This window comes from Sander lucioperca, chromosome 7 (assembly GCF_008315115.2).
Source record: "Sander lucioperca isolate FBNREF2018 chromosome 7, SLUC_FBN_1.2, whole genome shotgun sequence".
Lineage (NCBI taxonomy): Eukaryota > Metazoa > Chordata > Actinopteri > Perciformes > Percidae > Sander > Sander lucioperca.
This window is the reverse complement of record NC_050179.1, coordinates 3,901,057-3,927,752: the sequence shown is the minus strand read 5'-3', so window position 1 is coordinate 3,927,752 and position 26,696 is coordinate 3,901,057. Positions and strand designations below refer to the sequence as shown.

Genomic DNA, 26,696 nt, shown 5'->3' with positions numbered 1-26,696 from the left:
AGCCTGTGCCTATGTTATCTCCTTACATATACCTACGCTCTCCGTCTCTGCAATATTCGGAATGATTGAGATTTCTCTTGGCACAGCTACCAGAAGACTTACAACTTTCAGACACGTTGCTCACGGCACATTTACGTCGTCTCTCTCAGTTGGAGGCTGCGCAGTAACGCTCAGCGCTCACTGGAAAAGTGCTTCTAATATCCTTCACTGGTCTCCGTCCAGAGCAACGGGATCTGTTGGTCCATTATAGAGCTGGTAAGTCCTTCCGCTAATCGCCCTGGACCTCAAAGTGGAAAAACCGTCAATGCAAGTGAATGGGAGAAAATAATTATTTTCTGTACCCGTTTGAATTTTGCCATGAATGTGAACATATGTTGTGTGTGAATTTTTTATATAATTTTTCGTGTAAAGAATGCTTCAATTTAGCAGGTAGAATTTTGATACGGTTAGACTTTGTGTGAGAGCACTTTGTGGACTACAGCTCTTCGCTGCTTCTAGCAGAGTAGTGGGTAAGTCAACGTTTGCTATTTTCACATACCTGATCCGTTTTATCCAGCGATTCCTAGTTTTTACTTCAGACGGGAATCTGAAGAAAAGAACAGCCCATTTTGTTTGAATGGTGACATTTGGGTACAAAACACACAGGCATCTCGATCTGTCTTCATAGATTATCGCACCGTGATTTATGGAGGGAAAATGCGTTATGGGGTGACGTCACATATGCGACATGTAGTCTTTCTAGTTTTGTCTTTTCCACAACGGCTAGCCGAAGAATCATGCAATATACTGTCAAACTCGTTACATGAAAAATTATATAAAAAATTCACAGACAACATATGTTCACATTCATGGCACAATTCAAACGGGACCAGAAAATAATTATTTTCTCCCATTCACTTGCATTGACGGTTTTTCAACTTTGAGGTCCAGCGGGGTTTTACGGAAGGTGCGGGACTTACCAGCTCTATATATACAGTCTATGTGTGGCACAAGTTTAGAAAAGGGGTAAGGGGCAAACAGGATTTCCTGGTTAGGTGATGTCATCAAATATATGAAAGTTCAAAATAAAAGACCCATTTACATAATTGAACAAAAAACAATGCATTTTATATTGTTTATTGTGAAAAAAAACTAAGAAAAATAATTTGTTGCCATATGGCAACACCATGCAATAGAGGGTTAACAAGGTAAGCAAGGCAATCGCCATTTTGCATTGCATTCAGTGTATTTAAATGGGTCCGGGCTAAGCCCTGAACCTTCTCAAGTCACGCCCCTGTTTCAGGTCTTTGAGCACTGGTCATGATTTGTGTGTCCTACTGCAACATTCTAGCCTGGTTGACACCAGACCCTTCTCAGTTGTAACTGAGAGTGACTTGTTATTATCACTGTCTTTTTAATGTATTTAATAAAATCAAAAAAATAACTAAATAAAGACAACTAAAATGGTTAAGGTTTTTCGGTTACCATCTTTGTTTGTGTACTGTACACTGAACGGAATCCATAAATATTATTGTTTGGGTATCTTATGTAGGATTTGGGGAATGTCTGCAGTGTTGTCAAACAAGCTGATATGGTTTTTAAAGTTTTTTATTTATTATTTTTGATGGAAACAGCGGCTAATATGAATCCAATGTAGCTATGCAAACGTGAGTTTCAGGCAGACTGTCCCCCCATGTGGTTTCTGATGAGTTTTGTATACATTACTTATATATATATATATTTATTTTTTTCATTTTAATTAGCATTTTTAAAATGTGGTGACACGAAGAAAAGCTTTTGTTAGATGTAATTTGTTTTTACAGTTAGTGCTAGCTAACGTTAACTTCAGTTGAGGTAACGTTAACGTTAGCTAGCTCCTGACCGACTGTAACTTGACGGTAACGTTACCTGAATGGCTTAATCAATTAACGTTAGCTTACAGCTGGGGGCAAAGTTAAACAAACATAGCGTCACGATTAGCGTCCATTATTATATCACTAAATCTGAAAATAACTAGCTAATGCTCGCCCATGAAACAACTAAGTTAACGTTAGCTACTTATTTCAACTGTAAGAGTATTTTCCTTCTACTGTACCTGCCTCCGGTGAGGAGTGTCGCTGTCTGTAGCTAGTGCTTGCCAAACGGGGTTTCTCTCTCCAGCCTCTGCGTGTCTCTCCTCTGTCGTTCTCATACACACAGGAGACTACAAGCAGGAAGTAGAAAAAAGCAGACAAATAAGGAAGTAAATACAGTCTATGATCGAAGCTGGAGCCTCTTTTCAGCTGTAAAGTGAAAGTAGATCAGTCGACAGCTCAGTAACGTTAATAGAATTCAAGGCACAACGGCTGTGCTAAGGAAGTTAGCTGTCAAGCTAATTTCTTCACTGCCTCCACGTTAACGTTATTCCAAAACATAGCTACCCTAGACAGGAAATCATAAGGCGAGAAAGACACATACGAGTAAGTACACTGCAGTGAGATGCTAACTGGTAAGCCCCACGGGGAGAGGGAGAAAATGCCTGTGTGTTTGTGTGAGGAAGCACTGTATTATTGTGTGAGACAGAGAAATAGCAGAGAGCTGTGGTAAAAGAGGGGACGTTTTTTTTTTTTGTATCTGTATTGCAGCCCTTCTTCTACCGGTTGTTTATGTCAGCAGTGGAGTACACACACATAGCTCAGGAGAGGAAGGCTCCGAGGAGAAAGAGAAAATGAGGAGAGAGAAAATGAGGAGAGAGAAAAAAGAGTTGTGTGTGTGTTCTGTAAACAAGGCATGCACCATGGTCTCTTTTCACTCTTTCAGCTTCACTCCCGCAGAGTGAATTGAAAGTAGGGCGAGAGGGCATAAAGACACAAACGAACAAAACATGTAAAGGTTAGGGCCTGATGACGTGTAGAGGGAGGTGAGATAAGAGTGCAGGTGGTGGGTCATGCTGAGTGTACAGCTGTACTCAGCACTTTCTGTTTGCCATTCAGTAAACAAAGAGAGTGGCCCAATCCCAAAGTGAGCCCTGAGGACTAAGAACTAAAGACTCACAGACTTAATTGATCTCAGGTGCTAAGTGAGTGTGTGAGGCCACATAGGCTCAGATAGGTATAAATGGGATTGGGACAGCACTTCACGAGATCACATGTTACCTTGGCGACGTTTAATAACAAAGATGTTGCTGACACTTGCCGGTTTGGGAATTTTCATTTTAAGTTTGTTGCTTTCCACACGGCCAAGGCACTGGCACTATTCCAAATGTTTTCAAACTCTTGTTTTACAAGCTGGACAACAGGTTGGTCTGTGTTCCGTGGTCGTGTGTCGTGCTGTTGTTTACCTTTTGTAATTGCCGGATTTCCCTATGGTCTCCGCAGTAAACGTCACAACGCTTTGAACTGTGGGTAATTCCCTTTGGCGAAGTCTGCATTAGGGTTGGGCATCGAGAACCGATTCCTACTTGGAATCGTTTAAAAAATTATCATTCCATCGGAATCGTTTATTTATTGGAATCGTTTAGAGGATTTGGTTTCAAATCTGATCATCGCTTCCCAATTTAATATGCGCAAGTTTTGGTTTCCGAAGCGGCCAGGTGCTTGTTGTGTTGCAGCCTTGGAGCACAGTAAGCAGCGCTCTAGTGGGGCTTTATTTTATGTTGAAAAAGCGGTAATACTGCAAACCACCATTGACTCAAAATTCCTCTTATTTGTGAAAATAGGCATGTGAACCGTTTCAACTCCACCTCTCAAAGAATCGGAATCGAGAATCGATGAGAACCGGAATCGAAAGGAAGAATCGGAATTGGAATCAGAATCGTTAAAATCAAAATGATGCCCAACCCTAGTCTGCATCGATGCAGACCGACGGAAAGGGCTCGGTAAGTGTGTACTCAAACCCTCACGCCCTTTGAAATTCGACATCGGGACAACCCTAAGCCCTTACGAATTTCGCGAGAACGCGCACCAAAGTCCGTGAGTCTGTGAGTCCGGACTTTGGGATTGGGCCATTGTGTTTGTACACAAAGACTGTTCCGTGACTGCAGATGGGGTCTTTGTGTGTATTCTCCTTGCAAAACGATGTGTGTGTTTTTTGTAGCTCGTGTGATAGTGTTGCACTGGATGTTGTTTCCTGTGGACTTTGCAGGACATCATCTGGTGTGGGATATTCTATCAGGGGGGGGATTAGTCCTGAGGATCTTGGACTTTCCCCTCTGCAAATATAGGAGCTGTTCACAAAAGGTCACAGCTATTAATAACCTGTCCTCTACTCTGTGTGTCTCCTATAAGGACTTACGTATCTTATCTCCAAAATTATTATCAGCCACCATGGACCACGAAGGGGAACCCCAGGAAGGAGCTATGGGGCTGAAACACGAGGAGCTGCCGCAGATGGACGGCTTATGTGATGCGTGCGAGCCTGACGAGGCCCAACCGGCCACACAAGTATGCCACACCTGCAGCTTTGCCTTCTGTTCTGTCCATGCTGACAGACATGCCAGCAGCACACATCACCCCATAATGCCTTACAACCAAGAGGGGACACAAGCTAATGGACTCGGCACAAACAGATGCTCCAGAGTTGGAGATGGAGCTGAGGATGTGGCAGGCGCTGAGAGGGCAGCTAGAATGGGTGTGAATCAGGAGATGGCGCCACTCGGAGTAGCAATGGCTAATGGCGATGAGAGTGGTGATGCTGGGGAAAGAGAAGGAGCCAAGAATGGTGTACAGTTGAAGGCTGAGCTGGGTGACGGAGCTGAGGGTGCAGAAGCAGGGCAAGAGGTCGTGGCTGCCAGAGAAGCGGGGAAGAGGGACACTGTGACAGTAGAGAGACTGCGCTGCAAGGAGCATGGACAGGAAGGATCACTCTACTGTAAACCAGATGAGAAGATCATCTGTGTGGTGTGTGCCGTGCAGGGTGAGCACCGTGAGCATGAGATCATCACCCTGCATGAGGCCTACGTGTGGCAGAAGGTGAGTCACACACTTACCATGGCAGGTTTATGTATGGTGAAACGGCTCTGTGTGTGATTTACTGTATGCCTTCAACTGTACTAAATCAAAACATCTGCGGCTCTGTAACGTATAACATAACGTATTCGGAGCAGCGTCTATCTGGTTTGCATTTAAAAGTCTTAAGTAGTATGTCAATAGCTGTAGGCCCTGTAGTCTTAAAGTCAACTCACCAGGGCTCTGTAAGAGCTCTGTGTAACTCATGATCACCCACATGACGTCATTCATAAATTGATTCAATTGCACAGCCACATAAATAATTCTGATGAAAGCTGTGAAATGGAAATGAATCATTATGAATATCCCATTGTCCGTTTGGCTTGCCGCCAGTCATGGCTTCACCCCTCTTCCATTTCCAGATGGCGTTTTGCCTCAGGTATAATAAATAGGTCCATGGAGTCACCATTCACTCATTCTGTGCGGCATTGCAGTTGGTCCAGTAAGCTGGGCTAATGCAGTTGGATTTTGAGAATAACTCCATTATCACTATGGGCTCAGTTCTGCAGAGCATAGTGTTTGTGATGATTATAGAACCGTTTAGAGTCAGATGTTCTCAGCCCACTGAACGCACTCGGACTCACTGTGTTTTTGCAACCTAGGACCAATTAGCAGAGGTGTGATAGTCCTCAGAAACAGGACTTAGTTTTGGATTCCTATTTTTGAACAGTCAAGGGTTTTGTTTGTGAACACTAAAATAAACTGAATCACAACTCCGGTGCATTTAGCTACAGTAGTAATGACGCACGTGGTGTGCTGACTGTAACTTACAGAGCACGAGTTTTGCCCTTTACCCTGTGGCTGAATATCTGAAAAAACAAAAGTAGAGCAGTGTAATACACTGCCTTACTTTTACATCATGGCCACATATGGATTGATGAGAGACAAAGAGGGTCACACGCGCGCACACACACACACACACACACACACACACACACACACACACACACACACACACACACACAGCCGAAGGCCACATTATTTACTCTAAACCTACTCTAGCTTTTATCCTGCTTACTGTGTCAGTGTATTCATGTGAAAGAACCCATTATCTCCCAGTGTAGTGATATGATTTCCTGCTGCTGTACATTGCTCTGAGCATGTAACATGTCAAAGCTTATGTAAAATTGTAGCCTGTGATTGACTGGGGAGCTGTCAAGGATGTACCATGGCATTTGTTGTGTGTAAACTAGGGCTGTCAGCGTTAACGCGTTAATCGCGATGCGATTAAGGGCCGACATGTTGCGATTAATTTTTTTTAATCGAATGCCGGCATTTATTAATTTATTTTACACTTCACTCGGCTTTGCGTCGTGCCTAACAGGCTACTATTTTGACCCTTTGCAGCACCGTTACCTATCATCAAGCTGCCACTTCCTCGTAACAACACATCCTGCTGCTGCAGGCATGTGCAAACGCTGTCTCATTAACTGGTGATCACTGGACGTCAGTGAGTAATCAACATTATTTAGGAGTTACTAAACACTATATTGACTCTGGTAAGGATAGGGATTTTTAGTTTTTTAGTTAGGTACTTGGAGGAATTGTGCAATAATGACAGATTCACACATTTTTCTTTTGTTTACAGTAAATAAATAATTACGAATCTTAAAATCAAGTTCATAAAGTAACTTTCCTTGCATTCATTTGATTCCCAATCAAGATACACTGGTAAAAATTGATTAATCGCGATTAACTATAGAAATTCAGCGATTAAAAAAAATTAATCGTTTGACAGCCCTAGTGTAAACATCTTCTAGAAACAGCAAAGCAAACAATATTGTCACATTATCAATCCTGAGCTTTTCGGGCCCAGTCTTTCTTTCCATAGAGTTGTAAACTGATAATTAAAGCATACGTTAATTTGGTGGTGCTCTTCTAAATGACTACCAGTGGAACAATGAACTAATAACAGAGCAACTCTGTGTACGTGCTGTGTTTTATGTAGTGGCGTGCTCCACGCCAGAGTGTTGTGTTTATTGTGTGTTTGTCTGCTCCACCCGTAGAGCAGGCAAGGTTACGACCTGCTGGGCTGTACACAACAGATGGGTGAGAAGATCAAGACCAAGTGGACCAACCCCGAGGTGAGCGCAAACTCCTCCACACAGAACACTGACTCGAATCTTAAACGCGAGTTATACAGTAAGGGCCATTTTTAGAAAACCCCAAAGGATTTGCACTCAACTGTTCTCATTTAGAAATGAGCTCTCATCAAATGAAATGAGAATTTCTCTGCAGCAACAAAAGGTGGACTTGTCCTCCTCGCAAGCAATGACAGCAGTCTCAGCCAGCCCTGCAGATCAATTTTTTGCTATTCTTCGTATCATCTTGTGCAATTCTGTATATTTCAGTTTCCCCAGTTCGTGACTTTCCTAACTACGAAGCTGACAATCTGATTTGAAGATCATGAATGTGTGATTATTATTTTTTTTTTCCTCTCACAAAATCTAAATTAGTTTTTTTCTAGTTGTTTAAGTTTCTGGTAAGGTTTGGAAAAAAAATAAGTCATTACTTATTACTTATGGACCGACTGACTAACTTTTATTTTTTATTTTTTTATATTTTTTATTTTATTTAATGTTTTTATTTTTATTTATTTTTATTTTATTTTTATGAGATGACTATAATTTTAACGATGTTTGATCATTGTTTGTGAAGTGACCTTGGGTGTCATGAAAGGCGCTTTAAATAAAATGTATTATTATTATTATTATAATTATTACTCATTTCTCATTCAGCGGGTACAGCAGAAAGCCCTGCAGCGATATACAGCAGACACAGCAGTGGAGACACAGCAGTCTAGAATGAGATAAAAAGGGATTAGAAAGAGATTATGTCATAAAGGCATTGGGTAGTAAACACGAGAGCCATTTATTTCAATCCATATATTTATCATGCCGCCCCATTCACAGATCGCACATTGCCTATTGGGGTTTTGCAGATATAATTCTTCTTGAAGCGTAGTCTAAGTGATGGCATCATTGTGTGATTACTGAGTCATGTCATTGTCAGGCTTCAGCCGATGTCACTTTTTTGACTCAGCACTTCTGTGCTAAGTCAGAAGTTGTATTTTCAAATTGATTCTATATAGTCATAGTCATGCATAAAGTAAGAGAGACATAAAGATTACCCTGTGGCTGTTTTTAAACTCTTTTTGAACTTGTTAAGTTAACAAAAAAGCCATTGTATTCAATCTAGGACTAAGAGAGTGGCTGTAATGTATATACTGTGTTAAATTGTAAGGGGGTTCTAATATGTTTACCCCTTTTGTATAAATAAATGAGGTGGACAAAATATTAAAGACACCTTTAAATACAGTGCAGCCCAATATAACACTAAACTCATTACTCACTAATGACCATCATGATGCATCAGTACTAACATTCACAAAGTTAGTATTTATTACTGGACTGTTGTATTTGACTGCATTGCAGTGTAGAAATATTTCACTTACATCTTTTCTCACTCACTCACTCACTCACTCACTCACTCACTCACCCCCCCTTTGTAATAATGCCAGCAAGGTTGACCTCAGTTTGTTATTTACTGATGGCACTTGTGCAGCCTTGTGTACATCCCATGGTAGTCATTGAGGGATGGGGAAAGTGACAAGAATTTGCTTGTGCCACTCAGATTGTCTCAGTCAGTCATGTGAAACGAAGACATGAAATAAGGGTCACAAGCGGTAGGAATTATCTAAACCCGTTTTCAACATTTTTGTCTAACCCTTCACCAGGTTGCCGTCAGAAAAGCAGTCTTCCTGGTGCATTTCGCACAGTCGCCTCTCTCTTGATAGCAACCGAAACAAAAGCTGCAAACCGAATTTTCCTGACAGGTCAACCTTGAAAACAGTGGCTTTATTTCCATTACAGATGCCATAGTCGGGGAATGTTCTGCCTCTGAAAATAAAACCTGACCTCAGACAGTTGCGTGTTGTGCATTGAGAGATGTAACAGTGAGCGACAGGATCAGGTCTCAGCTATGGTCTCAGCTACTTACTGTCGACAGCGGCTGCAGCTGCTCTCTCAACCACCACTGCAACGCCTGTTCTGCCTTATGCTCTGCTTATAATACTTAGTCTGAACCCACTGGAGTGCGGTGGCACACAGGAGCATTGCTCAGTACCTGCAAAGATGTGACCTAAGCACAGTGGCATAATGTAGAAGGTTAATTTGAGTGGCCTGCGTGAGATAACACTTTTACTGGCAGCCGGCACCCCACCCAAGTTCATGTCGATTATCATACTGAAATATCAATGCTGCCCCAAGGACTTCCTGGACATTTAGTCTTGTGCTGCTCCACTGTAGAGGTGCAGTGTGCTCGGCGAAACCCTTACCTGCTCACTCAAGAGACCATTATGTGTGTATTTGTCGGTGTGTCCTCTCTGCACTCTCAAATGTCAACGTTTCTTATTATGCATGACAGGCGACCATCAGAGTGACTGCTCCTGGTGAGGAAAGGTGTGTGTGTGTGTGTGTGTGTGTGTGTGTGTGTGTGTGTGTGTGTGTGTGTGTGTGTGTGTGTGTGTGTGTGTGTGTGTGTGTGTGTGTGTGTGTGTGTGTGTGTGTGTGTGTGTGTGTGTGTGTGTGTGTGTGTGTGTGTGTAAGTTGCGTGGTATCGACGTCTCTAAAGGACTTCAGAGAGGAAGATGTGTGAGCAGCTGTCTGTGCGGAGGTGAAGGGTGCATTTAACCCTTAGCTGGTGTTTGCTCATTAAATCTAGCCTGCTTAATTATGTACTTTGCTGCAGGTGTGCAGCTTTAAATCTCTCAAAGCTCATATCTCCATTTTCCACCGGGGAATGGAATATAATGCAAAAAAAAAAAAAAAAAAAAACATTGAGGAGGCATACATATTAATGGAGGACCAAAGGCGTAAAGTAACGTAGATGGCTTAGATTGCTGCCTGACATTCAGCTAGTCAGCTTGCGTTACCGATTGTCAAAGAGCTGGAAATGATACGTGAAGCATGTTGTGGCTTCAGACCTGGACAGCAAGTAGTAAGCATACTTATCTCGCTCTCATGTTTTATTTACTCACTTTGTGCCGGGGCAGGGTGTCGTCTTGGACGCACCGTCGTCTGTGGAGCCGCTCTCTGCAGCTACAGAGAGAGGAGTCGGATATCTGAAAGCAGCATGGCAACATCAGCCCAGTAACAAATGTGTATGTGTGTGCAGTAGCTACATCCATTTTCCCTGCCTCATGAAATCTACAAGAGCAGCAGACACATTAAAGCTGTCTTAGGGAGCCGAGGCTGAGGCATGAAAAGACTTGGCTGCTGCTGTTAGGTTTATTCATCCTGCTTTTTCTTGTCCTTCTCTTCCTCGTCCTTTCCTTCCTCCTCCCTCTCTTCCTCTCTCTCTCTACCCATTCTCATATTGCTCTTTAAGGCCGTCATTCCCTTTCTATCTCCCCTCACAGCATTTTAATTGAATTACTCTGTATCATTCCCCAGAAAGTTGCTTGGCTGACATTGCCTCACTCAAAACCAATAAAAAGGTGCTGGATATTGAAACTGCTATTATAAAACCAAAGGCCTTCTTTCTCATTTTTCTTCTCCCTCTTTTAACTTCCCTTACTTCCCCACATTATATTACTTTATATGACTATTGGAGAGCTGCTGTTTTTCAAATGAACTTGTTTGGCTGTGTTTTGTTGGAGGTTTAATTGGAGAATCTAATTTCTGGAAGAGATAAAAGAGAGCGTGAGAGAGTAGTGTTCACTTGGACCAGGGCCACTATTGCCAAGGGCAAGGACAGTTCAAATCCATTTACTCTTAATGTTCTATTAATGCTTTTTAAGCCTTTTTAAAAAAGCATCACACAACACAGACCTCCGAATAAGCAGCAGGACTGGCTCGGATTTCAAAGAAAGTTAACCATTTGAACTCTGGTGCTCCCAACATTCCACTTAAGAAGCATCAAAGTTAGATAAAAACATCCTCGTCTCTCTATGCCAATTTAAAAATATATATTCCGCATCTGCATTTTTCATCACTTTATTGAAGCTGCATGATGCTTAAATTTAGGGAAATATTCCACATCCAAGAAATATATGTAATTTCAAATAACACATATGGTGTCTGTTGAAACTTAAATCTAGGACTAGGGAGTCAAAAAGAAATTGCAAAATGCCTTTGTAATGATGGACCCACTGATGTGTCTGTGCGGTTGAAAAGGTTAACGTTAAAGGCTGAAGCTACTATGATATTTCTCGATATTTTTGTTGATGTCTCACCAAAGTAATGCGAAACACACGGCTATATTTCAATTCCCAAGGGCTTTTTTTTTTTTTTTTTTTTTCTGCAGTTTTTTCATCAGCACTAATGAGTTGCACAACCTTTTTTTGTAGCCAGGCACAAAGTACACTACTGTGTTAACTTAATTCTATTTGAGTGCATTTCTAGATTGTAATCAAGTAAAGTGTTAGTGGACATTCTAAGAAGTATTTTATTTTTAGTAAGCCACAGATGCCACCATCGTGTTTTGTGTCCATAAAATAATGAAATCAAGATTCAAGTTGGCATTTTTTGGTTAAAGCGAACGTTTGGGTAGACAAGGCATGCCTGCCGATGACGTTGCAAATATGAGGTCTGAACTGACATGCCTTTTTAGCATTTGCTTGCAGTACCTTCATTCCTGAATTTCTTAGATAAGAATGGTTCTACAGCGACAATACAAGACGGCATGTTAGGAACATGAAGAAAAAATATTTTGCCTGCCTAACGTCCTACCTTTGCTTGAAAAAGAAATTAGCTTTCTCAATCTGCTAGCCTGATGTCTTTCCTCTGCCTGTGCTGTCTCTCTCTCATCCCGTCCTTGCTCTAACTCTGCCCTTGTAGGCAGCGTGCCGCTGTCTCTCCCAAGGCCTCATTTCGTGTCCTCAGCTTGCAGCAGTGCAAATGAAGATTAGCACGCATGCATGCTCCTTCCTCACTAGCTGGATACTTTCTCAGAGAAACTCTGACTGAAAGGTCCAAGGGCAGAGGGCTCCTGCTCCACATACACAAAGAGCACTGATCCAGGATCATGCCTCCCATCTGCCACCCAGGCCACAGGGACTCTGAGAGGGCGGGGGGCTCTATGGACATCCTGGAGATTGGGAGATGTGGTGATATGATGGAATGTGTCCGTTTGATGACAGACACTAAAGATGTTGCAATTCTGTCCTCCCTATTCATGTTGTAGCTTTGCTCTTTCATAGCATTGTTCTTTATGATTTATGCTGCTTTCTCTCCTTTTTGTTGTGACCCCAAAATAACAGAATATGCAGATACAGATGTTCTTTTTAACTAATATGTATGTACTGAATGACTTATTTGTGTAGTTAAAATGATGTCATGTAAAGTGAAATGAAACTGAATACATGATTGATGAGTGACAATCTGTTGTCACAAATGTGGCCCCATTATTTAACTTTTGCAGCACAAGTAGAGTAGAATTAGCGAACTGACTCGGTATTGGTGGTGACACACCGCAATATATATGTAACTTTTGCTAACATAAGCTAATAGTCATAAATTCAACTTTTTATTTAAAAAAGAAGATGGTAATGTCAAGTTACATAGTCTGGCTTTAAGTCATTGATAGACTAGCTATATAAAAGAAATTGCTAAAATGTAGGCTAACTTTATCAGTATTCATGGTGGTAGCTGAATGCTAAAGCTATGCCTGATATGGTATTAATAATGAAGTAACTAATGCTACTGCTAGCTTTTAATTAAGTCATACTGTAGCCTATATCATTGAACAAACTGACAGACGGACACATTCCACTTGGCTAACTGATTATAAATGTAGATGCCGAGCAGATGTTAAAGCTTTTAAAAATGAATATTTGAGGATTATTAAGGATTATTTAGATTTGCAGGGGAATTGGACTTCAATGTTAAATAAAAATATGTTGATCCATCATGTCCTCAATCAGAGCCAACTTAGACCAAGGAGACATCAAAACATGAGCAACAGCTTTAGCATTAAATGTCCCACTATGAAATGAGGTTGTAAATGCCTTGTCACGTCTTTAATTTTTAAGTGTTCACTGCTCACATTTAAGAAAATGAGTCTTTTAGAAGATTTAATCAGCCTATATTGTAATTTCGTAGGATTTATTACATCTGAGCACTTCCTTCTATTGCTCTGCGTGTTAAAGGTGCTGTAGGTCTTAGCCAAAAAATTTGAACATCAACAACTTCTCAGTCCCTCCCCCCTTTCTGCTAAAGCCCAAAACGTTCTCCTAAGCCCCTCTCGCCACAAGGGCGAATGAATGTGTGTGCATGAGCAGTGATTGACACACAGCTAGACCCCCCCCCCCCCCTCCCCCCCGTCCCCCGTCCCTGATTGGTGCATCTGAACAGGGAGCTGCGGATTTTTGCAAATCACACTACAGGCTGTAGGTGGTGCCAGAGGAGCCAGATTTATTTTTAAATTACCGGCTTCATGTAGTTCTACTGGAACATAGGGTCAGTTTCAGCAAATATGACAGAAAGCTAGTTTTATAAGTTTTACCTACTGCACCTTTAAAGTATAAGAACTTCCAAAGGCATAGGCAAACGATGCTTCATTCTCTCCAGTCTTTCACATTGGCAGACACATTTCACTTGAGTTTCTGGACAAGGAATGGAACATGTTGCTAGTCCAAGGCAGTTGCAGTCTGTTGTTCCTATTTCAACAGACATATGTTCAGGGTATTGATTTTGGTGAAGCAGAAAGAGAAAGCGACTCTTTGCTTTCCAATTAGATGTTAGCTATGTATCTGAATGAACAAGGTGCATGTTTTTTTTTTCTGCTCATACAAAGAAAGTAAATTAAAAATGTTACTTCTTGAGCTTGGTTTAATGGCCAAATTGGAGAATCTGATTGCTTGTGCAGAACTGGCATATACACGATAAAACTTTTGGCCCCTCGGCGCCGTGGCTCTGCCAACCTCTTTAAAGACTGATGATTCCTTGCAGAGGAAGGCTGAGAGGAAACACGATAACATAGATGGAAAGGATGCGAGTGAAGTTCTGCTCAGGGGAAGAGGCAAGACCGAGCAGCTGTTCGTGGATTGAAGCATTTATTACATATTCAGGAGCAGAGATCCTAACGAGTGACTTTGGATAGTTTTACTTCTGTGCTGGAGGTGGAGCCATCTCAGTGGGAATGATTGTAGGGAGACGTCTGTTTATTGAGATGTTTTACTAATGAGTCCTAGCTACAGAGAGCTTTGTCGGGGAAAAGGGAAGGTTATCTTAGTGAGCTGTTCAGTTGCCTTGAAAGCCAAACAGATGGCTTGCTGTGGTAGAAAGAGCCTCTGAGGTCTCTATCTACAGATGGGATGCATGGAGTTTACCTACAGGGGATCGTCTTCATCCTATCAGTTAGCTGTGGCATGACAGAGACCAGTGGGCTTATTTAAATAGTATTCACAAAAGACAGAACTTTGTGTGGCCCTGCGCCTGCGGTCATTCCATATGCATTTCTCTATTTCGCATCTGGATGTTAAATTTATACCCTTACAATTTTACTGCTGTCTCATCTCTACTTTTACTTTTTTTGTTTTTGAGTTTCAACTCTATCACTGCTTCTGTTTTCTGAGTTCATTTCAATATTTCATACCTACGCTGAAGTAGTTCATTCTGGTAAATTTGAAACGGCAGCCCAGTATCTCACACTAGGGGTGGGGGGTAGGGGGGATCGATACATCATAGGATTGCGATATATTTCGTGGCAATACTGTATCGACACATGGACGCCAAGTATCAATCTTTTAATGTATAAAATTGCATATGAGAATTTAACTTTTTGGTCAGTCTGCTTCATAATCCCATTTTGCAGCAATACAATTGAAGTGAGATAAGCAAACAGAGAAATATATATTTTTAGATAAAACAGATGTTGACAACGTTTTATTTTGGGGACATAATTTGAAGTTGGGGAAAAAGGTAATAAATTGCAGTGTATCGCAGAATACACAATAATATTGTGTCATGACTAGATATCGAGATAGTACCGTATCGTGGGGCTTAAGGTGATTCCCACCCCTTATCTCATACCATCTTGGTAACTTGTGGACTTCCTCTGCCTCAATCCGCCCAGTTCATTCCTTCACTCATGCGCTCTCCCTCTCTGTCTCCTGTACCTCATCATCTCATAGATGTCAACAGAGGAGCTGGAGGCGTATGTGAACAGCCAGTTTGACGAGCTCCGCAAACTGGTGCGTCTGGAGGAGAAGAGGACCCTTCATCTGGTTGACCTCAAAGAGGCGTTCCTGACAGCATCCGCTGCTGAGAAAATCGCCGAGATCTCCGTGGAAACCGAGCGCCTGCAGGAAGAGATGGACAACATCACACACCAGCTGTGCCTGCTGGAGCGGGCTGAGGCGTTGGGTCCTGCTGTGGCGGCACAGGCACTCGCAGCAGCACCAGCCCACAGGGTGCAGGTGAGAAGAACCGGCCTAACTTTATAATATCCATCGCTAATAAATGTTAAAGGTGCTCTAAGCGATGTTGGGTGAGGTGTGTTTTTAAATTTATAAAAAAAAAATTGCATTTGAAAAAAAAAACAACAATGAGTCTAAATGATTCATAATTTCTGCTTTTTTAATTCAAGAATTAGGTATAATGTCCTATGAATGAGATTTATTGACCATGAATTCCAAAAATGTAGTAAATGTAAAACTGGTAATACGTTGGTGTTAGTGGTGTTTGTACATGGTAGTGAAAAGAAGCGTTAAACGTCAAAAAAAGAGCCAGAAACATTGAAAAAGAGAAAAAAGTGTTGATGAAAGAGACGAAAACGTCAGAAAAAGTGTCGAAGTCAAAGTGTCAAAGATTAATTATTGCAAACTTTAAATGGTCCGTTGCCAAAGTTGTTACTAAGAACAGCCTTGTAAAACAGGGCACTATTGCCTTATCAATTAACAACTAAAAACAATTTTCCAGCCAGCAGAAAGCTGTTATGTTGCTGATTGTGTGTATCTGACTGCACAGTGCATGCTGCACATAGTTATTATTTACCATTTCTAAACATTGCTTAGGCAATGGCACCTCATCCTGTCTTCATTTGCTTGTGATGTGGCCTAACTTCTTGCTAGTAAGGACCTGGTGCTTTGCTTAAAGACATCTAAGCAGGGCAGATGCTTACAGCCATGGATCCTAGGCCTTCAGTTTAAGGGATTATCTTTGTAGTGACTGTGGCATCTGCTCCATAGTCATTATGGCAAACATGAATATGGTAAACAGGTGCCACTACACACAGCTTTGTTCCAAATTAAAGTGGAGACCAGCTGTATTTATCTGGGAGAAAATTATGTTCATGTAGAGAAATGCAGTTTTCCTTTCATACAGTCAGCTATGTCACTGTGATACATGTAGTTAAATGTAAATACATCTGTACTGATGTACTGAGCTGTAGGCCGATGAAGCAGAAGTGCAGTGTTTCCCACACATAGACTAATGTGTGGCGGTGCGCCTCACTATCAGCACCGGCCGCCGCACATTGCGTGTCGTTATTCATTTTTTTTTTATAATAAATAATAATTACTCTTACACCCCCCACACACACACACACACACACACACACACACACACAAATTGCCACAAATTGCTTTCGAATCTGTGGGAAACACTGAAGTGTAACTGTGTTTGTGTCCTCTGACTACAGTGTTTGTAGTATTTTCTTTTTTACATACCAGTCCGTCACTCAGAGTCAGGTTCTCATGCCAAAGTACTGAAGCATGTGTGCAGTTACAGTACATAATTCATATACATTTACACGCACATTAACACAGCCAGAAGTACAAGCCATGCCAACGCACTTAGGTCACTTCAGATTCGACAGCACTCAATTCCCTCATCTCTCATTGGAACATGAAACTGGAGGCTTTTACTGCGTATAGATCCCAAATTAAAACATCCCATTGGTCCATTTGTCACTCTCTATACTTCCATCACCACAGTCAGGAAAAGAGGCTTGAGTGTTCCCTAGTGATGCTGCACAGGACCAGCGAGGCTGCAGTAATGGTGGTGGCTGATGTGCAGATTGCTTTTCTAGCTGAGAAATGAATCCATGGTGGGCCAAGTTCATTAAGGCCCTAATTGAATGCTGATGGTTACACTGTTTGTTCTCATGTGTTAGTTATTGCTGGAGTGGGCAGTGTTATGTGGAAATGTATGGTCACAGGAGAGGTGTGTGTGTGTGTGTGTGTGTGTGTGTGTAGAGAGGGGGCTTATTCAGCAGTTTACTTATCCAGCAATGATGTTTTTTTTTATTATTATTTCAAAGTGAGTTGGGCTGCGTAGTCTTGAAGTGAATTTTACCAACACCTGCAGCAATTTTCTGTCCTCTGTAAAACATTTACGATGTACAGAGAGGCTCATGGATCCAAAGAAAAACTGGCTCAAACGTTTCTTCTCCCACTTGCTCCCTCACTCTATCTGGTGTTAATCTGTCTGCCTTATAATGGCAGTGTCTACAGATGGCACATTGAACTATACAATCATTCACTTGCCTCTTTACCACAGTTCTGCAGAACTGTGTAGGGTTAGGTACTCCTTGTCCATGATACTAGGGCTGAAACAATAAACATTTTAGTTTAATCTGCCAATAATTGTTTTGATTAATTACATATTCAAAAAATGACAAATCTCACATTGCTAGAGCTAACACAAATGGTTTGTCTTGCCAGCAGTCACAAAACAATAGTGTACAATGTATGAAAAGAAGAAAAGCAACCACTACTCTATATTCTTAATAGATTTCATTTTGTGTTAGACTACTAATCGATTAACCACCAGCAAAAGCTGCAGTAGTGTATATTCTATAGTCATTCTTGTTGCAAAAGTCCTGTACAGTTATGAAGTAGTGTTTGGGATTTGAAACCCATGAATGAAACCATGATATGAGGTGATTTGACACAAGCCATTGCCTTCAGCTTTGTTTGAATGGAAATACATATTTAAATATGTTGACCCTGTTTGCTGTTTTGGTTTTTGTGTAGTTCTCCTTCTGCAAAGCATAACCTAATCCTGTTTGCCAGAGAGGCCCAGTCATAGCCTCCAGCACTTTTTGGAAGAAAAAATAAAAAAGACCAGCGGCTTCACAGCCAAGTCAGAAAAGCGATTGCTGCTTTGTAAGAATATCAAGCTCACATACTGCAGCCATGTAACAGCAAGCCTGTGGAATAGATTAAGTATAATGTAACATGTTTCTCACCTGCATAAAACCCATCCTTTAAACTGCTGCCCAAATAATAAACCACACAGTGGACTCAGTCGTGACCCAGGTCCCAATGAACTCCTTGGAGGCTGATTTTGCCCAATGGCTCTATCATTTAAATTAGATGAAGCTCAGTGTAAAGACTTTGTCCCCTTTGCAGTTTATTTCAGTTTTGTTTATTTATAATATAATGTATGTTGGGAAATAGTTTTGTTTTAAAGGAAAAATTCACTTTATGAGGTTTTTTAACATTAATATGAGTTCCCCCAGCCTGCCTATGGTCCCCCAGTGGCTAGAAATGGTGATAGGTGTAAACCGAGCCCTGGGTATCCTGCTCCGCCTTTGAGAAAATGAAAGCTCAGATGGAATCTCAATCTGGAATCTTCCCTTTATGACGTCATAAGGGGAAAGCCTGCAGCAGCAGGATGTGTTGTTACGAGGAAGTGGCAGCTTGATGATAAGTAACGGTGTCAAAATAGTACCCTGTTAGGCACGACGCAAAGCTGAGTGAAGTGTAAAATAAATTAATAAATGGCGGCATGCGATTAAAAAAAAATGAATCGCATCACGTCGGCCCTTAACGCTGACAGCCCTACTAATTTCATGTTATACTTACTTTTTTCTCCATTTTCAATATTATGGCTCAACTAATGAATTGTGGTAGGTATTCCTTATACTGTAGATCATTGCATAGAATACTTAAAGGTCCTATGACATGCTGCTTTTTCGGGGCACTTATTAAATCATTATTTTCTACCACTAACAAGGCTCAAAATAGCACCACACTGAGGGTCCCTACATGCAAACCGAAGCATTGAGAACTTTGTAAGTCTTTATAATCTATCTTTTTAATAAACTATCTATACACTTACAAAGTTCTCTTGTTAGTGGTAGAAAATAGTGATTTACCAAGTGCCCCGAAAGCTAGCGTTAGCAGGTAACCACCGGTTTTGCGGTAGCTTGTTTAAAGCTAGAGACACATTCGATTAGCATGAAAACATGTCCCAGAGAACGTTCGACTCAGTACACGTTATTAACCCATAGGTTCATTTTGCACCGGAATCGTCCTTTAAGGAAGGTTAGCGTTAATTGCTTTCTACTGAGCTGTGCACCAACATATTCTTTGTAGGGGGAGATGACTGCACACTTTTGAAATAAAGCTCATTTGATCGGGGCACAGCATTCCATGGAGTTGATAATGTTTTTAAATTATGAATGGAGCAGCTTCAGGTTGCATCTTTTCATAGCAGACACACAAGTCTAGGTTTTTCTTACAGTAGCTTTGAGAGTTTGAGTGTGTATGTGTGCACTTATAGATTCACTTGCCCTAGGCCATGTGAATAATGTAATATAAGAAGTGTTGAATATAGTATTTTTTAGCCACGAAGGTATGATTTTTGTATACTGTTTTAAAGGAAACTGCGGTAATAACAGTCGGAACTAAGCTCCATAGCCGTCAGCTTCTTTCTAACAGCATATTTCTTTTCATTTTGTGGGCAGTGGCAATAAAAACACTTTAATTGGACCAAATGAAAATAAAGCACACAACTGGGACTATATCAACATTTAATTTTTAGTGTTGTAATATAATGCAATCAAATCAAATATCAAAGAAATACAGTGTGTATTACTAATTCAACACTTACATAGAATTATCAAAGACATGGACTAGTGTTATACCAATGCTGTGTATTGTGTACTTTTAGTATTTAGCCTACCATCTGAGAATGACTGCCCTGTTATTATTAATGATAATGTTAGCGCAGATACCAAGGCATTAGCAGGGCCTCAACTTGTTAGTATGCTAACTTCATGGTGATTTTGGTCTCTCCAGGGGAATTGATCAAAAGATAACATTACGCAAATGTTATACTAAATACGAGGGCATTTTCCTAAAATGAGGCAATAACTTACTTAATAATAAAGTGAGTTATTGATTATGATATTCCATGTACAGTTCAGTTATTGGCTCACCGGCTAAGGGTGGTAGACTAAAAATCTATCCACCAAAAATATTTTTACCCAGCAACATAATTAATTTTTAATAGAATGATGTCACCTGCTGCTGTTATAGGTCAGTTAACCAACCAAGCAATGGCGAAACTGAAAGAGCAACAGCCTTACAGCAACCAATCAAAGAGCTTCTTTGGTGAATGCCAGTTTTGCACTCTGATTTTCACAAATTATCTTTTGACTTTATTCAAGTCTTTGACAAGGTAAACCAAGAAGAATCTCACTGAGTTCCAATATTTGAAACTGCTTATTTGTCCAGATCGGAAGAGTCCGTAAGGCAGACATCCAGTCAGTGCTCCGCAGCCTCCACTCATCAGCTCTCCTCTCCTCATTTGCTGTGCTGCCACTCAAACACACTGTCTTCAAACCGCTGTTAGTTACACAGTGTCAAAATCCCTTTCTGGCACAGCCATCTTTGTGCTGATAGTCAAGGTCCCAGTACAGTCGGTGCTGGGCAGAATATTAAAGATAACAAAGGAGAATGTCTTGTGCTCAAGGTCCTCTTGAATGAAAATAAACCAATTGAGAATATGAATGGTATACCAAGTAGTTTGGCTGTAGCACATGACGGTGATTTCAAGTACAGTGCAGTGTTGCCTTTCTTTAAAGCAGGCAACGTCAACTGGCGGCCCGCGGGCCACATCCGGCCCGCCAAAGCGTTTAGTCTGGCCTGCAGAATAATCATGAATTCAGAAAATGTGAAGAGGAAAAAATGCTTTCTGTTATTTAGCATTTCAAGCATTTACAGCAGGTAACATTACACAGGTAGAGCACAAACCCAGCCCCTGTATTTGCATCTCTATTCACATGCCAGGATTCTGCACAGCGATGCCTGTGCTCCACACACACAGCTGAGCCGAGATGTGTGTGCGTTAAAACACGCAGTACCTGACTGGGAACGATACAGAGAGCATTACCAATGGCCGCTGGGGCAGATCAACTCACGCTAGTCTCGTTACTGTAAGTAGGCTACAATAAAACCTGTGAGTAAAAAGTCAATACTTATCAATGCACTCACCTGTATAGACAGGCATAAACATGTAGAAAGCGATATTTCAAACTGCTCTGTCTGCTCAGTCCACTCTTGTCCACCGCGCTGTTTTACACGAACACAGCTCTACTCTGCAAATAGTGAATTTTTACAAACAAGCTAAAACAAAAGCTGTCTGTTTGTAGTCTAACTGTTTATCTAAGTTTGCTGGGAATCTTGAAATTTGGACAAATTCTTATAAATGTAACTGCTGGCTAAACGATCCATCCTCTCCGCTGGAGATGTATATGTATATATATGTATATGTATATGTATATATATATATATGTATATGTATATGTATATATATATATATATATATGTATATATATATATATATATATATGTATATATGTATATGTATGTATGTGTATATATATATATATGTATATATATATATATATATATGTATGTATATATGTATATGTGTGTATATATATATATATATATATATATATATATATATATATATATATATATATATATATATATATATGTATATGTATATTTTTTTTTTGGTCATATCCACTATTGATATATCCATCCATCCATCCATCTTCTTCCCTTTATCCGGTAACGGGTCGCGGGGGTAGCAGCTCCAGCAGGGGACCCCACACTTCCCTTTCCCGAGCCACATTAACCAGCTCCGACTGGGGGATCCCGAGGCGTTCCCAGGCCAGGTTGGAGATATAATCCCTCCACCTAGTCCTGGGTCTTCCCCCAGCCTCCCAGCTGGACGTGCCTGGAACACCCTCCCTAGGGAGGCGCCCAGGGGGCATCCTTACCAGATGCCCGAACCACCTCAACTGGCTCCTTTCGACGCGAAGGAGCAGCGGCTCTACTCCGAGCTCCTCACGGATGACTGAGCTTCTCACCCTATTTCTAAGGGAGACGCCAGCCACCCTCCTGAGGAAACCCATTTCGGCCACTTGTACCCTGGATCTCGTTCTTTCGGTCATGACCCAGCCTTCATGACCATAGGTGAGGGTAGGAACGAAAACTGACCGGTAGATTGAGAGCTTTGCCTTCTGGCTCAGCTCTCTTTTCGTCACAACGGTGCGATAAATTGAGTGTAATACCGCACCCGCTGCGCCGATTCTCCGACCAATCTCCCGCTCCATTGTCCCCTCACTCGCGAACAATACCCCAAGGTACTTGAACTCCTTCACTTGGGGTAAAGACTCATTCCCTACCTGGAGAAGGCACTCCATCGGTTTCCTGCTGAGAACCATGGCCTCAGATTTAGAGGTGCTGATCCTCATCCCAGCCGCTTCACACTCGGCTGCGAACCGATCCAGTGAGTGCTGAAGGTCACAGGCCGACGATGCCATCAGGACCACATCATCCGCAAAAAGCAGCGATGAGATCCCCAGCTCATCAAACTGCAACCCCTCTCCACCCCGACTACGCCTCGATATCCTGTCCATAAATACTACAAACAGGATTGGTGACAAAGCGCAGCCCTGGCGGAGGCCAACTCTCACCTGAAACGAGTCCGACTTACTGCCGAGAACCCGGACACAGCTCTCGCTTTGGTCGTACAGAGATTGGATGGCCCTGAGAAGGGACCCCCTCACCCCATACTCCCGCAGCACCTCCCACAGTATCTCCCGGGGGACCCGGTCATACGCCTTCTCCAGATCCACAAAGCACATGTAGACCGGTTGGGCATACTCCCAGGCTCCCTCCAGGATCCTTGCGAGAGTAAAGATCTGGTCCGTTGTTCCACGACCAGGACGGAATCCGCATTGTTCCTCTTCAACCTGAGGTTCGACTATCGACCAAACCCTCCTTTCCAGCACCTTGGAGTAGACTTTACCGGGGAGGCTGAGAAGTGTGATACCCCTGTAATTGGCACACACCCTCTGGTCCCCCTTTTTGAAAAGGGGAACCACCACCCCGGTCTGCCACTCCTTAGGCACCGTCCCCGACTTCCACGCAATGTTGAAGAGGCGTGTCAACCAAGACAACCCCTCCACACCCAGAGCTTTAAGCATTTCTGGACGGATCTCATCAATCCCTGGGGCTTTGCCACTGTGGAGTTGTTTAACTACCTCAGCAACTTCCACCAGGGAAATTGACGACAATCCCCCATCATCCTCCAGCTCTGCCTCTACCATAGAGGGCGTATTAGTCGGATTTAGGAGTTCCTCAAAGTGCTCCTTCCACCGCCCTATTACCTCCTCAGTTGAGGTCAACAGCGTCCCATCCTTACTGTACACAGCTTGGATGGTTCCCCGCTTCCCCCTCCTGAGGTGGCGAACGGTTTTCCAGAAGCACCTTGGTGCCGACCGAAAGTCCTTCTCCATGTCTTCTCCGAACTTCTCCCACACCCGCTGCTTTGCCTCTTTCACGGCAGAGGCTGCAGCCCTTCGGTACCTTGCAACTGCCTCCGGAGTCCTCTGGGATAACATATCCCAGAAAGACTCCTTCAGTCGGACGGCTTCCCTGACCACCGGTGTCCACCACGGTGTTCGTGGGTTACCGCCCCTTGAGGCACCTAAGACCCTAAGACCGCAGCTTCAGCAATGGAAACTTTGAACATTGTCCACTCGGGTTCAATGCCCCCAGCCTCCACAGGGATGCACGAAAAGCTCCGCCGGAGGTGTGAGTTGAAAGTCTGTCGGACAGGGGCCTCCTCCAGACGTTCCCAATTTACCCGCACTACCCGTTTGGGCTTACCAGGTCTGTCCAGAGTCTTCCCACACCCTCTGACCCAACTCACCACCAGATGGTGATCAGTTGACAGCTCTGCCCCTCTCTTCACCCGAGTGTCCAAAACATACGGCCTCAGATCAGATGAAACGATTATAAAATCGATCATTGGGGGGCGCTGTTGAGCAATGGAGGAGTGAGACGTGTTTCACATAGCTCCGGTAACTTTACTTCTATTAATACACTAAACTGCTGTATATCCGCCTAAGAGTGCTTTGGTGTGACATAAGAAGACACAAGCAAGTGGGAAATCAAACCTAAAAGGAGAGAACGATGTCAAAAAAGGGAAAATCCAAAAAGAACGACCAACAAGAATTAGGCCTTGATCAACCCTCGGACTCAACTGAGATGGTGGAGCCCGACTACCTGAGTGAGGAGGCGGACCCACCAAACCGGGCTGTACTGGCCGCTATTGCAGCGCTGCGAAATGAAATTACCCAGATTAAAGACGACATATGCGCCACTATCGATGTCCGTATACAGACGGTGTACACCGTGCTGAGAGGTGAGTTGGCTACAACTAAAGAAGAATTGCAGACTTCCATTACGGCCCTGGAGAAAACCGCGGCCTCGCATGCTAACACTATTGGAGAGATAGAGAAGTCCGCCTCATACCAGTCGGACGATGTCACTGTACTTCAACGTCAAGTCGCCCGCCTGAGCTCTGAAGTAGAAAAACTAACTGAGAAATGCGAATACCTAGAAGGGCGCTCGAGGAGACACAACATCCGGGTCATCGGAGTCCCTGAGGGGACCGAGGGACCCAGGCCGAGAGACTTTATCGCCGGGTTGCTGCAAGAGGTGCTATCCCTGGATGAGAACCCTCTCATTGATAGAGCGCACCGGACCCTCCGAAGACGACCCGAACCTCATGAGCCACCCAGACCCTTTGTACTGAGGCTACACTACTTCCACACGCTTGAGGACATCCTACGCAAGGCTGCAGCGGCGAAACAGCTCTACCACGGTGGTAAAAGGATCCAAATATTTCCGGACTACCCGCCTGCCGTGGCTAAAAAGAGGGCATTATTCAACCGCACCAGGGAGCTGCTACGGGGCAGACCGGGGGTCAGATACGGCCTCCTCTATCCTGCCAGGCTCCTGATAACCCATAACGGCACACAGACCTCGTTCATAGATGCCAAAAAAGCGGAGGAATATGCCGAACGCCTCTCCGCATCCGGCTCGACTGAAATGAGACAGGAGGACGCTTAAACTGATGCAATCACTGCTGATGCGGAGAATCAAGATATTCAGAGAGGTGGTTATGTACTGGTGCTTACTAGTTAGCTTTTATGGCTAGCGCAACACTAGCTGTCACCTATCCACGTGAGTTGCACACTCATACACACACACAGCTGGTGCCTCACCATTTGACTGTAAAACCGCCATTCTCATTAAAAGAATGATTGGAAAATGTTATGTCCTGCCTCATACAGATTGAGGTTTGCACTGTTACTGTTTCTTTTTCTGATATCTTATTAGGAGCCCTGACAATTGCTAGTTCTTTAAAGTGTGGAAATGGCTCACTGTTATTGAAAGATATCCAATGTGTTATTACCTCCCTTAATTCGTAATGATTACTGTTACAGATGTTTCTGATGTCAGTTCTAAGGTTGGAGCTACAACTCAGTTAACCCTTTGGTCATACATGTTTAAACTATTTCTCCCTTTTTTTTTTTTTTTTTTTTTTTTTTGCTTTTTTTGTTTTGTTATACAGACAATGCGAATCCCCACCCTGGGGAACATTTTATTACAGTTTTCCTTCTTAGCTATAGGCCCATGGATACTATATTACTATGGCACTCTAACTAATCATACTCTCTTCTCTTCACTAAACTATCTAAAAAATTTGTATAAGTTACCAAGCTATGGGATCACAGATAGGAGTTAGCATCAGGCCACCAGAAGGTGCGAGGAAGTAACTTAAGTTACTGGTTTATTTGTACTTACTTCCTTAAGAAGACTCGCGCCACATTCACTTTGAATTGGCTAGAGTAGTTTTGTTTTCATTTGTTACTATGGGGACTGGGCTGACCTTGATAACGGTTGTGGGACGGACTGGGGTAGAGGGGAGGGGAGGGACAGGAAGACCACTCAATCAAATCCTACACCATTGACAGCTTTACTGCTACGGATACTGTACTGATCACAGATTCCTGATGTATGATAGTTTAAACAATGACAGCAGAGGGATGAAGGGTCTCACATTTTCCAGCTGGAATGTACGCGGAGTAAACAACCCAGTCAAGAGAAGTAAAGTTCTGACCCACTTAAAGTCACTGACCTCAGACATTATGTTTCTACAGGAAACTCACTTGAAGAGTGGCTCGCATGGCAGGTTAAAAGCTAAATGGATAGGGGAAGTTTACCACTCAAACTTTTCATCCAAAGCAAGAGGTACAGCCATTCTATTGAGAAAAGGTGTGCCCTTTTTACAGAAAAAGACAATCACTGACAAAGAGGGCCGCTATATTATAGTAATTGGTGAAATCCACAACATTTCCCTTACTCTAGTAAATATATATGCTCCCAACATAGATAACCCCATATTCTTTCAGAAGGTTTTTTCACTGATACCAGACATCTCACAAACACACTTGATAATAGGGGGCGACTATGACACATATCTTGATAGGTCCTCCACGAAGAGACTCCCAAGAAATGCCTCTAGTGAATTTTTAAATACGTTCATTAATAACACAAATGTACTGGATATATGGAGAGCGATGAACCCTTCAGGTAGGGACTATTCCTTTTATTCACCTGTACACAAC

General features: G+C 42.5%; 1 protein-coding gene across 4 annotated transcripts in view; it reads left to right on the top strand.

The window, feature by feature from the left end:
* The first annotated feature begins 2,198 nt into the window (after positions 1-2,198).
* Positions 2,199-26,696, top strand: part of trim44 (tripartite motif containing 44) — a 59,523-nt gene continuing 35,025 nt past the window's right edge. The window contains exons 1-4 of one of the 4 annotated variants that reach the window (XM_031282601.2): positions 2,199-2,438; positions 4,245-4,928; positions 6,971-7,048; positions 15,100-15,384. In XM_031282601.2, the coding sequence (XP_031138461.1) occupies positions 4,284-4,928; positions 6,971-7,048; positions 15,100-15,384 (1,008 nt within the window). In that variant the 5' untranslated portion in view covers positions 2,199-2,438; positions 4,245-4,283. Of the gene's footprint in view, positions 2,468-4,244; positions 4,929-6,970; positions 7,049-15,099; positions 15,385-26,696 lie in introns of all 4 variants that reach the window. The other 3 variants (XM_031282598.2, XM_031282600.2, XM_031282599.2) reach the window with 3 other exon arrangements.